Source organism: Eptesicus fuscus, chromosome 22 (assembly GCF_027574615.1).
Source record: "Eptesicus fuscus isolate TK198812 chromosome 22, DD_ASM_mEF_20220401, whole genome shotgun sequence".
NCBI lineage: Eukaryota > Metazoa > Chordata > Mammalia > Chiroptera > Vespertilionidae > Eptesicus > Eptesicus fuscus.
This window is the reverse complement of record NC_072494.1, coordinates 35,484,340-35,499,430: the sequence shown is the minus strand read 5'-3', so window position 1 is coordinate 35,499,430 and position 15,091 is coordinate 35,484,340. Positions and strand designations below refer to the sequence as shown.

The following is a 15,091-nucleotide window of genomic DNA, read 5'->3' as shown; positions in this document are numbered from 1 at the left end:
AGGCCATTAAAGGAGCAATATGCATGTTCTCTTTACTCCAGTCTTTAAAAAAAAATATATATGTATATGTGTGTATATATATATGTATGTATGTATATATATATATATACACACACATACATATATATATATGTGTGTGTGTGTGTGTGTGTGTATATATATATATATATATATATATATATATATATATTATTTATTTCAGAGAGGAAAGGGAAGGGAGAGAGAGATAGAAACACCAATGATGAGAGAGAATTATCGATCGGCTGCCTCCTGCACACCCCACACTGGGGATCGAAACCTGGGCCTGTGCCCTGACCGGGAATCTAACCATGACCTCCTGGTTCCTAGGTCGATGCTCAACCTCTGAGCCGCACCAGCTGGACCTCTTTGCTCCAGTCTTAACATGAACATCTGTGGTTTGTCAAAGACATTTTCAGGGACCAGTTGTTTTTACCAGAAAGGGAATGAAAAGAAAAACAAAACAAAACTCAGAACCAAGACCTGAATCTGTGAGAGGTTCAATAGCAGGCAGGATTCTTATCCAAAGTCACAGGATAAAAAGCGGACGCGGCAGAAGAGGTAAAGGACAGTGGGATTCGTCGAGGAGAAAAGAGTTCGTGTTATCGCCGGTGACTCCTGCACAGGGACGAGGCATCCAAGCGCGAAGGAAATGATTTCCAGGAAAGGCAAAGAAGGCTCCCAGCACGGGATTCCACTGGTGCTGTCGTGCCAGACAGACGGGTGCCATACGGGTCTGTCTCAACATCACTGAGGCCAAGTTACCTTCTCCAATGTGAAAAAAAGGGTGAGGGCTGGGTCCCGGCGGATCCTTTGGCCTGAGATAAACCAGCAGTGGTTCTCCAGCTCTAGTGTGCATCGGAACCAAACAGAAGGCTTGTTGTACCCAAACTGTTGGGCCCCACCCCCAGGGTTTCTGATCCAATAGGTCTGGGATGGGGCCGAAGAGAATGCATTCAATGGTGCATGTTTTGAACAAGTTCCCAGCTGTTGGACCAGGGATCACATTTTGAGAACCACTGGTTGAAAGCACTCTTCTATGGCCAGCCAAGGTGTATCAAACACAAACCTTAATACAGGTCCTTGCTTTCCAATACATAAAACAGTTGCATTGAATTATTAGCCTTTTCCTCTCTTTTATCACATTGATTGGAAATTGACATGTATTCTCAATTAAGAACTTTATATTGAAAACAGAAAAATAACAGACCCAGTAATCTTCTGGGAATATATCCCAAGAAACTAGAAACACGAATCAGAAAGGATATATGCACCCCTAAGTTCATAGCAGCACAATTCACCATAGCTAAGATTTGGAAACAGCCCAAATGCCCATCAGCAGATGAGTGGATTAGAAAACTATGGTACATCTACACAATGGAATACTACGCTGCTATAAAAAAGAAGGAATTCTTACCATTTGCCGCAGCATGGATGGACCTGGAGAGCAGTATGCTAAGTGAAATAAGCCAGGCAATGAAAGAAAAATACCACATGATCTCACTCATTTATGGAAAATAAAGAACATTATAACCTGATGAACCAAAAGATAGATACAGAGACAGTAAAGCACCGAACAGACTGTCAAATTACAGCGGGAAGGCTGGGGAGTGTTGGGGAGGGGGGTAAGAGATCAACCGAAGGACTTGTATGCATGCATATAAGCATAACCAATGGACACAAGACACTGGAGGGGTGGGATGAGGGCATGTGACAGGGGGTAAGGGAGGTTGGGGGAAGGTCAATGGGGAAAAAAAAAGGAGATATATGTACTAGTACATGTAATACTTTAAACAATAAAAAAATTTAAAAAAAAAAGAATTTTAGGACTTCCAGTTAGATCTTTGATCCATTTTGAGTTAATTTTTGTATATGGTGTGAGGTTAATGTTCAAGGAAATACATTTTTGAAAATATGCTTTCTACTGATTTATGTAAATTAGACTTCTCTTTCTGAAATAAACCTCACATACTCTTACTTTTTGCAAGGCCAGGGCATAACTACTTTTAATTTGTATATACAATTGTTATAGACATTTACAGAGTGCCCACCATGTAAGTAAAAGTTATTACACTGGTCATTTTATGTTTATATGGATAAACATACAGAGGCAGGGGTCCGAAAAAAATCTAACATTTAAAATTATTTCAGTGGTATGCTGAAAAGAATATTCTTCTTATCATAAGTAATTTTTGCCTTTGGGGTTTTTTTTTGTGTGTGTGTGTGTATGTGTGTGTTTCTTTGTTTTTTAAGGAAAATAGTGAAGAGGAGAAAATATTTAATGTATATTATTTTAAAGTTTAATTTCAAATTTTATATTGGTATAATAATGTGTATATTATTATATCCATTCTAATTAAGTGATTGCTAGAGAAATATATGAAATATTTGATGGGAATTAATTTAAGAAAATTTTGTGTAGGAAAAATTTGGGGGGAACTATGATTTGTGCAATATATATGTTCCATAACAACTGTGTTTGAACAAATATTATTAAAGGAATATTCTTCCAATTAAAAAAAAAAAAGAAAGAAAACAGAAAAACAAAAACACCACCCCAAATCAATCTCTTTGGAAAGTGTGATGGACAAAGGACAGAACGGAGGGCCTGTCAAAGGGCCCCCTTATCCTATTCCTCCTGCTGGCCCTTCAGCATGGGATGCTTTCGCATGAGAACCTGCCTGGGTGCAAACCAGCGAGCATTCTGACTACCCTAGTTTTTAAGCTGTTTTCTTTTAATTCCACACTCTTAAGAGGGAACAAAAAACCAGTTCTCACGACCTCAAATGCAGACACTGATCTGAAATGCTTAATGAAGGGGAAGCCTGTGTCATGCACATTAACAGAACTGATGGTAACTGGGTCGAGAAAGTGAAATTTTTACTACAGACACAGGACCAGCTTTATCTCCTTAAGGGAGATTACATGACAAGAGGGACTTTCGCCTCCTGGGAGTTATCTTATCTTACAAGAAGCACAAGGCTGTGCTTAAGATCAGATGGAAGAGGGATTACAAGATAGCAGGCCCCTGACCAGAATTTCCGTATTTAGATGGTCTGGCCGTTACTCAACTTACATAAATCAAACTTTTTTTTTTTAAAGGTCTCCTCACTATCTGCTGAAATTGGGTCTTTCTTCCCTAAAGACTGAAGAGAATTTGCGGGGGAGGAGGCATCCATCGGCAGCTGGTCCCTGGGGTGCAGTTGCCACGACGCTGTTTGTCTGTAACAGGGTCTCCTGCCAGGAGCCGGGGAAGCTCCAGTGCCCAGAGATCACGGGCGGTGGCCTGGCACCAGCCAGACATTTCAGTGGAGCCCCCGGGTTCTGTCCCTGGTGAGGGCTCCAATTGATAGTTTCGTGGCTTCCTTTCGGCTATGAACTTTAAAAGACCCAAGACACAAAAATATAACGATTTCATGTACCAAGAAACGTGCCCCTGACAAGTACTTCCAATCAGTTTTGTTGTCCCAAGGGGTGTTCCCTCCTTGGCAATGTATGTCCCGTAACTAGGAACACTGCTTGTAACCACTGGATGAAAATACATTTCCCCACGAGAAGCTGAAGAGTCAAACCCCAATCAGTCCTGTGCAGTTACTCTATTCAAAGACCCCTCTCCTAGTGCAGGTGACCTGGGAGTTACTGCTACTCTCCCCTCCTCTCGAAAGCCACCCTAAATCGCGGCTGGTTAAAGTTTACCCTTTTGCAAGAGTGCTCTGACTAATAACTAACTCCATTTGTGCTTCAGAGACCAAGCGAAAGAGCTTCCAGTTCCGCGGGAACGGTGTTTGCGCAGGCATGGACCCTGCCCCGGGGACGCTGCGGCTGCGGTTGAGGCCAGTGGGCCTGCAGTGCCAGCGGCTCCTCAGAGCAGAGCTTCTCTCCTGCGCGTCAGGTGCACACAGCCTCTCACTCTGGCCCTTTGCCGCGGGGGGATAATCGGCTGCTTATTATTCCCAGTCTATAAAAAGGAGAACCGGGCAAGAGGCAAGAGGCGGGGGGGAGATGGCAAGGCGGGTGCCAGAGCCCAAGACCACCCTGTACACGGATCTGCTTCATCCACCAGAGCTCGGCTAAAGCAGGTCACGCGAGGAGGAGAGGCGAGTGGGGTTTCCATGGAACAACCGGCGGCGGCTGTGTGCTGAACACCTGCCGAACGTCTTATACTTGTCACATCCATTTCCCGGGATAATCCAGATTTAAATATTTCCTGCTTTAGTTCCTTTAGCCATAAAAGTATCCCAGAAATGGCAATATTCTCAGATCCACACTCCGTTTACACTGTTTTTCCTCTTGGGGAGTAGGACAAAACTCTTCAGGCCCCATGATTTTCACTGTCAATAAATACAGCTGGCAGGTTCCGAGATGAACTCTAGAAGCAACGCATGTGCTAGGCTTTCCCATTTCCACCGTCTGGCGTGAGTAGTGTGTCCCCACTTACACTTAAACCTCCCCGAGCCGGCATCCGGCTCCCAGTGGCTGCTCACTGGTGTGGACTTCTAAAGAACAGTTAGTGACCCAGGAGACAAATACTAGGTCTTATTGCTTCACTGGAGGGTGTGGGAAGGGAATGAGAGAAACGCAGGAGAGAAGGGAAGAATGCTTTGCTGATAGCCCAAGACTGGCCCATTGTGCAAGGGCCAGGACAACAACCCCTCTCTTTCACTGCTGCTGTGTACATCCTGTCTACCTGAAGTCACACCAGCCCTTCCCTACAATGGAGCGTTGGAATAAGCCCTGCATTGTTCCCACTTTACCAAGAAATGCTGTTTACCTTGTACTTGGGCCAACGGTGTGGCTCCCTGTAGGACAGCTGGTTCCCCAACCACTTCTAGGACTACCTGGTTCATGTATGAACAATATATTTGCCTCAAAAACACTAACCTCATGGAAACTGTTCACAAACGGAGAGAGAGGAGGAGGAGGAGAAGAGAGATAAGTGTTAAATTAGGTCAGAGGCAGGAGGAAAGGCCCAACGGGGAGCGGGGAGTAAGTAACTGAGATGTGGCATGCATTAGATATGAAGTTAGGATACTGAAGCCCCAGATTATGTTCCAAGATCTAAATAGAATACCAATGAGTTCTTGTGACTCCTAAAGACACTTAGTATCTTATAAAAGAGCTTTGTTATAACATTATACTTTAGAAGCCATCTATTTTTTTAAATTTATTTTTATTGATTTCAGAGAGGAAGGGAGATAGAAACATCAGTGGTGAGAATCATCAATTGGCTGTCTCCTGCACCCCATACTGGGGATCAAGCCACAAGTTGAGTATATGCCCTAACTGGGAACTAACCCTTTGCACTTGCTTGCTTTTTTCTCATATCCTTTATTCTACTCGGGATTTAACCTTTTGCACTTGGATGTCGAGTGTGACTCGACACGGTTAGCATTAGAATAAAGGAATTGAGAAAAAAAGCAAGCGAGTGCAAAGGGTTAATTTTTTAAATACCCCAGATTTTACAAAGCGCGGCAGTAGAATAAAAAACTGGAGTTTCTTTTCATACAAACTTATTTATTTGGATTTTTTTATATTTCAAATTATTGATACATTCAAAGAGTAATTTGCACTCGACATCAGAGTGCAAAAGGCTAAACCTCGACCTCCTGGTTCATGGTCGATGCTCAACCACTGAACCACCAGCCAGGCAGTAAAGCCATATTTTAAAAATGCTTAGTATTTTAATCCATAGGCTAAATTAGTGTACAAGAGAACCAATTTATAGTCACAAGTGAGGATCCAGTGTATGTCACTGTCTCTGCACACTTTTTGGGTAAAGTCAAGTGTTCCACAATCTATTTTATATTAATTTTATGACTACACATTCAGTTTATTGTTGGTGAGAAGTTTTTTTTTAAATTTTGTTGTTTTACATCTTTTAAAAAATGTTTTGTTTAAAATTTTTTTAAAAAAATATTTTATTGATTTTTTTACAGAGAGGAAGGGAGAGGATAGAGAGTTAGAAACATCGGTGAGAGATATATTGATCAGCTGCCTCTTGCACACTCCCCACTGGGGATGCGCCCGCAACCAAGGTACATGGAATAGAACCTGGGACCCTTCAGTTCACAGGCCGATGCTCTATTCACTGAGCCAAACCAGTTAGGGCTTTTATTGACTTTTTTAGAGAGATGAAAGGAGAGGGATAAATAGGAACATCTATGAAAAAGAAATATCGATTAGCTGCTTCCTGCACGCCCCATACTGGGGATTGAGCCCACAACCTGGGCATGTGCCCTGACTGGGAATCGAACTGGTAACTTCTTGATTCACGGTTTGACACTCAACCACTGTTACACTGGTGGGGCAGTGAGAATCATTTCTTAGTGCATAACCAATCAGTTACCAAACTGGTAGTTATCCTTAAATTTAGGCCATCGTTTTTCTTGTTCCAAATGACTTTCTACCTCCTTCAGAGCCTTACCTAACCCATCCACCCTAATCTCTCGTAGTCAGACACATAGAGTACACATTCTTGTTCGTACCCAAAGTGGAAAAGTGTATCTATTAGATATGTTACATTCCATGTTAGCCAAGGATGCGGTCCCATACGTTCTAAAAGGACGTGTGCGCGCACGCGCGCGCGCGCACACACACACACACACACACACACACACACATATTCCACTTAATAGCTAAAACATTACCAATAATAGTTTAGGTTTATGTGTGTGTAATCTTCCTTGGTCTACTTATTCTGAACATTTTTAAACAACTCATTTCTGGACGCCAGCTTAGACCTAAATCAAAGCAAACTATTACTTCCAACATTTTGTTATCATGTTTTTAAGTAATTATTTGCTTTACTAAGATGGAAATTCTGGCTGCACCCTCTCACTCTCTGACCCCAGAATTAACACAGCATTTATTTCACAATATTTGTCCAGGACTTTAATATTGAAACAGGGGGCACACCTGCAAATAATTATTTCTCCTGATGGTGGCCCAGCCAAAACTTGTCAGACGGGTACCTGTCCATTCTGTCAAGGTATCGAGGGAAAGGGAAGCATGCCATCAAGATAAAGGGATACAAGCGACCACGTTACCTTGAAAACAAGTCTATTCACTGTATGTGAACATGCATCAGTGCTGCTTGTGCAAGAGACAAGTCTTTCTGAGCTGGAAGGCAATTTCAAAAGGCAACACCTGCTTCAAACTAAGGCCAAGAATTTACAGCTGCATTTTGAAATATCAACATGTGTACTTTAGTTTTGGGATGTTATCCACGTAGGATTTGGGAGTATAAAGAGAACATAAGCAGACAGATGTGCATGAACCAGGAGATCCTATTTTGCACTTAAAATCTAGAAAATATTGCTGCTGCATACACTAGGATAGTGGTCGGCAAACTGCGGCTTGCGAGCCACATGCGGCTCTTTGGCTCCTTGAGTGTGGCTCTTCCACAAAATACCACAGGCCTGGGCGAGTCTATTTTAAAGAAGTGGCGTTAGAAGTAGTTTAAGTTTAAAAAATTTGGCTCTCAAAAGAAATTTCAATTGTTGTACTGTTGATATTTGGCTCTGTTGACTAATGAGTTTGCCGACCACTGCACTAGGATGTTGAGTGGGCACACTGAGCACAGAACCTCTAACCCAAGTAGGGTGCCCAAGTAGGATACAGTGGGCACTGTGAGCCCAGGGGAAGGTATCTAAAAATGAGATGGGGTGAGCAGCAGGTTCACTAGGTAAGTATATGGAGGACAAACACTGCCCTCTACTGGCAGAGGGCTGTATAAACAAGATTTTCCTGTATAGTCACTATATTAAGACATCCGAAAATAAAAGCTTTAAACTAATTGAAGCTTCCTATCTAGGGACCACAGGGATTTTCAAGTAAATTTAAGTATTTAATAAGAATTTTTATCTCACTGAAAAGAATTTTTCCCATTGTCTTTGATGTAAGTCATTAGGCTGGTTCAAACATGTTACTCAAGAGATGCTGAAGGACAGCAAATTGCTCAAAAGGTTATTAGAAAGAAGGTTCAAGGGACCCATTTATACAAGATAATGGGAGCTGTGACAACTTCAAGCACACAGAACTAACGGCCTGATTCAAACCCTTGGGCCACACCTGCCATATCAAAGCACATCCTACCTGAACCCGTTTTTTTTCCCCCCAACCAACAAAATTGGAGGAACATCTGGCCAGTCTCACAGTTGTTGGGAAAACTGACCGAGGTAATATGTAAATTGCACTTTATGAATTACAAAGCACTGTACAGCCAGTCTTAAATTCCTGTATAGTAATGCTCACGAATACGAGTCGAGGGAGCTCCAAACGTGTTTTACCAAACCTGTTTGTCCCCTGGGTTCTGAAATCCTTTACACCGGATTGCATTTCTTCAGCATTTCACCGACACAGAAATCTGGTATGTTAACCATAAAACACCCACATATTTATGAGTAAGTGTCTGGTTACATTCTTCCAAAGTCAACTTTCACCTGGGACAAATAACTCTGTAAGAAATTAGCCAGAGGGACAAGAGCATGCAAAAAACATTAAATTTCAAAGTTAAGCTTAGTTTTTATGTTAATTAAATATTTGCATGACAAGCAAGAATGTAACTAAGGGGCAAGGCTGAAAAGAATAAAACCAGAATAGCTACAATATCAGCCCAAATCTAAATAGGACCCTCTACCATATTCACCACCTAAGTAGTATTTTATTCTAAAATTGCAATATAATGAAGTTCCTATGGGTACTTAAAATTGAATGCAAATGTTTGTTTTGTTGAGTATAATTATCCTAAATTAAGAATTTTGCCCTCCACACTTTGTAACTTTTTCACTTGAGACAAGACATACTTTTCTCGTTACCGACAAGATGGCCACTGTTAGAGCCTAAAGAATCCATTCGGGAAGCAGGTTTTCCCCAACAGGCTGGACTGGGAGCTGACAGGCCCAGGCGATCAGCTGTCAGTGTATTTGTGTGAGTATTCCAAGAAGTACACAGAGCACATATCTGGGTTATAAAAGCCCTTTTATAAAGCCATTTTTAAACAAAACAAAGTTTACAAAAGAAAAAAAGATACAGAAAAAGAATAACTTGCTTCATGTCCCCAAAAGAAAAAAAAAAAAGTAAAGGGGACAATGCCAACATGCTCAACAATAAAGGGTTCTTTTTCTTATTTTTTAATACAAAATACAAGCAAAGGATACACATACTTAAAACAGAGCTCAGGAGCAGACACGCAGTCCTGGAAACCCTTCCATAAAGAAAGCAGGAGTTTCTTTTTTCTTTGTCTATGCAGGTACATACAGAGACTGGGATATGTAAAAATTAAGTATCACAAAAGACCATCACACGTCTACCAATGTATGTTGCATCTATAATTCACGAACAAAATCATGTTCATTTCAACCCCATTTCATTTAAATTAAAAAAACAACAACACAACTTTTAAATAAAGTGGTTACATTCAAACTTGAATTTCCTTAGTACCATGCTGCAGATTTCAGCACTGTTAAGGTATTGCAAGAACGCCCAACCTTCTGGTGTCTGATCACATATCTAGCAACAATGCAGTATTAAGAAAGGGATGCCCCGGTCTCAGCCCATGGACTTAAAATTAAACTCATTTACGCAGGTTCCTCTTTTACCCTTCCTGCTCAGAACATAAAAGATTAAGGACTAAAATTAAGGAAGACTGGGAATTTTAGAGCTGGCAAAATGAAGTCTGAAAGATGAATCAAGGCAAACAATTACTGAGAACGTGGCTGCTGCTTAACCTGACAAGTCTTCAAGTCTTTCCTTAAATCTTACAGGAATTAGGTATTTAAGGTTTGCTACAACATGGTCATGGTAAACAAACTAAGTAGAGCTCTTATTTACAAATCTTGTAACAAATACTTCTGGAGGAAAAAAAGAATTCACTAATTTCCAGAAGACAAAGGTTTAATTGCCAGACATATACACACACTCACACACACACCCACACAATACTTCAGGGGTTTTTATACATGTTATTTAGGGGTAAGCTAAGTACTATACCCACTCCCCATCAAAAAACAAAAACAAAAAACAATTTTACCCTCCCCCCCATAAGTCTAGAAAACCCCCCCTTCAACCCTGATGTACAAAGTGTATGCACAATGGTGGCATTTCACCATCCACACAAAGCATGCTCCAATAGATGTCACCAGTTCAGTCACTCCGTTGGCATGGCAACAGGCAGGTTTAGGGGATTTTGTCAATAGTGGTTAATACACAGTCAGCACCTGTGAATTTTGTGAACTAGGCTTTGAAGAGAAAAAAAAAGTGTGACTTAGGGATTTGGAATTCAAAGAGTCATTTTATATCAAGTTTATCCCAAGACCAAGGGAAAATGGTTTGCAGATTGAAATTTGGCTGTAGATAGCTTGATGTCCCAATATTCAAATAAACTAACTCCTTTACAAATAAACCCAGCGCCAAGCACAGAGAAAAAGACAATTTTCTAACCTCAAGAGCAACCAGATTTTTAGCTTTTCTCTATCCCTTGGCAGGAAGCGTGTTACTCGTCTGCTTCAGTATCTACGCCTGAGGGCCATGGAGCCCAGGCTCTCCCTTTGCAAACTCCCGAGGTGTCGTTCCTGCTTCTCAGTGCAGCCCCAGGTGAAGCGGGCACAGAACCATTCCAACTCCCCTCCTTCCCAAGTGACAACGGCCACATGGCCTTCCAGAAAGCTTTCCCCGGCACTCCTGGTGTTAACACTCTCAAAGCATCTTCTAAACTGGTTTCTTTAAAGAACTATTCCCTTTCTCCAACCAGTACTCTAAAATTCACTTGTTACCTGAATGGTCATGGTTAAAAAAAGAAATGTTTTGGGGGAAAAAGTGTCACAAGTTCAGTTCAGCTGACCACATACATATATTCACAAGAGTGTCAAAAACCTTACTGGATTATAACTTCCAATTCCTCTTGATTAGTTACCTATAAGAAAATGCTATTTGAACCAGTACCAAGAATAAGTATTGAAATGAGGATTCAACCTGGGGCAAACAGTTACTGTGGAAAAGAAAATACATTAAACTTCCTTTATGGGAAATCAACTACTATTCGAGATAAAGACTCCCACTCATTACCTCCCTAAAGGAGGACACTCCCATTAACTTTCCTTTAGTGGAGATATGAAAGGCAGGTTTGTGGAAAGCAGGACAAATCTACCATTACTAAAATTAAAATGTATCCTTTGGGTCTACTCCATTGATTCCAATCTAAGGTGGGGAGGGCTAAAAGCAGCAGCAAATTATAGATAGACTTAAATGTAAACTACCCATGTCAAGTTGTGTGTGTGTGTGTGGTGAGAAGTCTAGAAAAAAAATCTTAAGAACTAGAATGTAGTGTCAGTCAGCATAGCTGCCGAAATCCATGTTTCAGAGGTAAACCTAACAGAGCTAACACAGAGATTTCCGTTAGCACAAACAAGCACCTTCAAGGTTAATGTCCCACTTCCTGAGCTCTGCAAACAAGGCCATGAAAGCTATTGCCATCTCACCATAGGCACGCCAGGGAAAAAGAGGGAAATTAGTCAAGAGTGGTGCCAATGGCCAGCCACTACCAGCTTATAGCTTGTAACCCAGCCCGACATCACATCAAGCCTGACTATTGAGCACCGGTTTCCAGTTCAGACACCACAGCTACCCTCCTATTTGCATGCATGATCTGAAGGGAAGACTAGAGTGTTTTAAATCAATAAAAAGTGGAGAAAATAAAGGTCATTCAGAGCCTGTCTCTCACTTGGGGACACAGATCCTTTTGTCCAGTCTATTAGAAATATAAATGTTTTTCAATTTCATGAATTAATTTTTAAAAAAGGGATTGCAAACAAAAAGCCCAACCAAACGCACACAAGGAACTTTGAAGACAAATTACCTCTAAAATATGTGCCTGTATCACATAGATGTTAGTGCAGATTAATATATTAAAGAGACTGTGTTACATAAAATACCGAGGCTAAAGTTTTAAAAGACCCCCTTTCCCACCACTGATTTTCACAAAACATAATCTAAGAAAAGCCCAAATGTTACTAGGAATGTAAGACAAAGTTATAAACCCCTATATATAGAAGTGCATGGTGGAAACACTGAGAGGTCTCTTGCTAGAAGAACACATACCTTGTTAAAATTGGGTACCTAAACAAACCCACTAAAGCAAACAGAATAACCTTTAGATAACAATCCAACTGCTACTTATAGTCAAGCTTTGCATTTTTGGCCAAGTACTAAAATCTTCAAATTCATTAACACACAGTGCAACAGCAAAGGGACTGTCACTAGGTGTTGTTGTGGTTTTTTTTTTAAATCACAAAGAATACTTCTTAAAGTGTCTTAATAATCAGAGTAAAACTATTCCTTAAATAACCTTTTGTTCTAGGAACATCTGTAAGAAAGCTTTGTTGTCCAAGAGTAAAATATGCTGTAATTAAAAGAAAATTGCATTAAGTAAAATATTGAGGAAGCAATCTAGATAAAAAGGCAGAGGTTAAATTTCACAAATTTTTCAACTTCTTAGCACACTAAGGCCCCTAACCCTTGCTTCCAGAAGCTCATGGTATCAGGATGTGGAGGATGGAACGCACAGGTCTATCTCCTGACTGCTTTCATAAGGCATGTCAAGTCTGTTAACCGCACAGAGGTCTCCTGAATGCATGCTTTCTCTAGCCCTGCGGAACCTCTTACACTCCAATCAAGCAACATGAGCAGTAAGCAGACACACCAGTAAAAAGAAAAACAGCAAATTAAACGCGTGGGAGCACCATTTAACACACTCCCATCAAGCACAGGACGTGAAGTAGGTGAAGACAGAGCCAGGAGAAATCATGTCCTCCAGCAGGGCTGGTAGGCACTGGGGGTGGGTCTGCATGGCATCCTACATGGTAGCAGGAAGCCGCGAGATGCGCTTCATACCATGGTTCTATGAAGAAATGGGAAGATCGGTGTATGAAAAAGAAAAGTTCTATCCGCAAATAAAAACAGCACAGTTCATGGAATCTGAATGCACACACATTTATGGCATAAAAGAATTTCAATTCTCTGTTTTCATAAAGGAAAAAAAAATCTCAAGTCTTTGTGAACAAGTTTCACATTAACCGGTAGTTTATTTGCTTATAACCTAAACATTGTCAGTTTGAGAAGAAATCCACTATGATATATAGATCTTGCCATTTAAATTCTAGGTTTCTTATTTTTTTTACCCTTGGTAAAAATTTATCCAAGAAACGGGATACATATATATATTTTAAAACATGAACCATCAGAGAGTAAACTAGGAAATTAAGCGTGATTTAAGTTTTGGCGCTCCTTGTTTTTTCCTTTTCTTTTTTTAAATTCCTTAAAGACGTAGTAGAATAAAAGGATCACTGGCTCTGAATCTCTTTGAGATAACAAGTGATGAAATTTAAAAAACCCCACACTCTCAAACAAGGTCAGGTTACCCACTCCCTGTCCTGCCTTGAAAGGTAAAAAATAAACTTGTATTAGATGACAATTGATTTTTTTTTTTAAGTCCAAGTAGAGAAAGAAGCAATCATTTTTAACTAAAATCCTTCTATGTTTTTTGATTACTGTTCAACCTGCTACTATTTAGCAAAAAGCAACATTTCCATAGTGTTCATCTCAAATCTTATTGCTTTACAACTGTGGTATACCATCCTTTAAAAATAAAAAGATGAAGCAGTCAATCCAGTGATTAATTTGACATGGCTTTCATTGAAAAAGGGAGGGAGAGAGGGTGGTAGCAAAGACAAGACCAATAGACAAAAAGGTAAATTAAACATACAAAGATTTTCTTAAAAAAAAAAAAAAAAAGTTAAAAAAAAGAGAAAGTTATTTTCAACAAAAGGGAAAAAAGCACTGAAAGCCCATGAGTCAAAGCCATAGCCAAAACCATGTTCTATCTTATGTAGTTTTCTTTTTTTGCCCCCCTTTTTTCCTTTTTTTTTCCTTTTCTTTTTTTAAATAAAATCTCTCCCAAACCATCATCACTTTTAATCCTCCCCAGATTGGGCTTCATCTTCGGACCCTTCATCCCCAGACTTCTCGGGCGGAGGGCTGGCAGAGGCTTTCTTCTCTGGAGGGCTCTCCGGCTCCTCGTCTTCTTCTTTGGGAGAAGGAGTCTTTTCCTTTGATACCTTTGAAGCTGTGGGGCGACCCACTTTCCCTTTGCCTTTCACAGGACTTGGCGTCACTGAGAGAAGAAAAACACCAATTTTGGGAAGGGAAGAAAGCATCTTTAATAAAAACTAGCTAGAAATAAGACAATCTACAAGAATAAAATCTATAAAGACAACACTCCCAACTTACTGGTTTCCAACACTTGTACCTGCACTGTAATGTTATGTTAGCAGTAATGCTTATAATAGACAGGATACTGTACATCAAGCATGTCAAACTCGGGGCTCACAACAAATATTTTTGCAGCCCAGCCAATATAACGGTATGTGAGAAATGTTTTAATAAAAATTCCGTAACTTAATTTTTACAATATCCTGTTATACATAATTATTAATAATGAACTACCACGTTCGCTAATGATTGATTACTATAATCGTGTCGCATTGATTTCCCTTATGTGCCTTACGCGCAGGCATGCCATTTCTCTCCACTAATACTAGCAGCGAATATTTTAGCAGCCATGTCATTAGTCTTGGACTGACTTGTTTGGTGTGCGCAATAGGAAATATTTCGCTTTCGGAGAACAAGAAAAATAGATTTATTTGCGCGACGCTTATTAATTTGTGCAGTTATTCAGTGTCTGGTAAGTTAATGTTCAAGAAAAAATATTAATTTTTATTAAAATGTTCTATTATTTTATGTTAACGATTACTCATTTATTTCAGCATGTTTCTATCAAAATAAACATACATTTCTAAGAAAATTGAAGCTTTTTGTTTGTTTTTTTGTGGCCCACATAAACTTAAACCTTGTTTATTTGGCCTGTGTTAGCCTTTAAGTTTGACATGCTTGCTGTACATCATCCTTAGTGGCTTGTGAACTAAATGGTGTTTATGTTTAAAAAGTGGGCTAAGAAGAAAGACTATGATAACCTGAGTAGAAACTGAAGCTATCAAATAACTTTTGACACTTCCAGGAA

The 15,091-nt window shown here is 40.1% G+C and overlaps 1 protein-coding gene across 2 annotated transcripts in view; it reads right to left on the bottom strand.

Annotated features, from left to right (window-relative positions):
* Positions 1–8,978: 8,978 nt before the first annotated feature.
* Positions 8,979–15,091, bottom strand: part of NUCKS1 (nuclear casein kinase and cyclin dependent kinase substrate 1) — a 34,559-nt gene continuing 28,446 nt past the window's right edge. For both annotated transcript variants that reach the window (XM_028129271.2, XM_008154194.3), the window contains exon 7: positions 8,979–14,185. In XM_028129271.2, the coding sequence (XP_027985072.1) occupies positions 13,986–14,185 (200 nt within the window). In that variant the 3' untranslated portion in view covers positions 8,979–13,985. The remainder of the gene's footprint in view (positions 14,186–15,091) is intronic.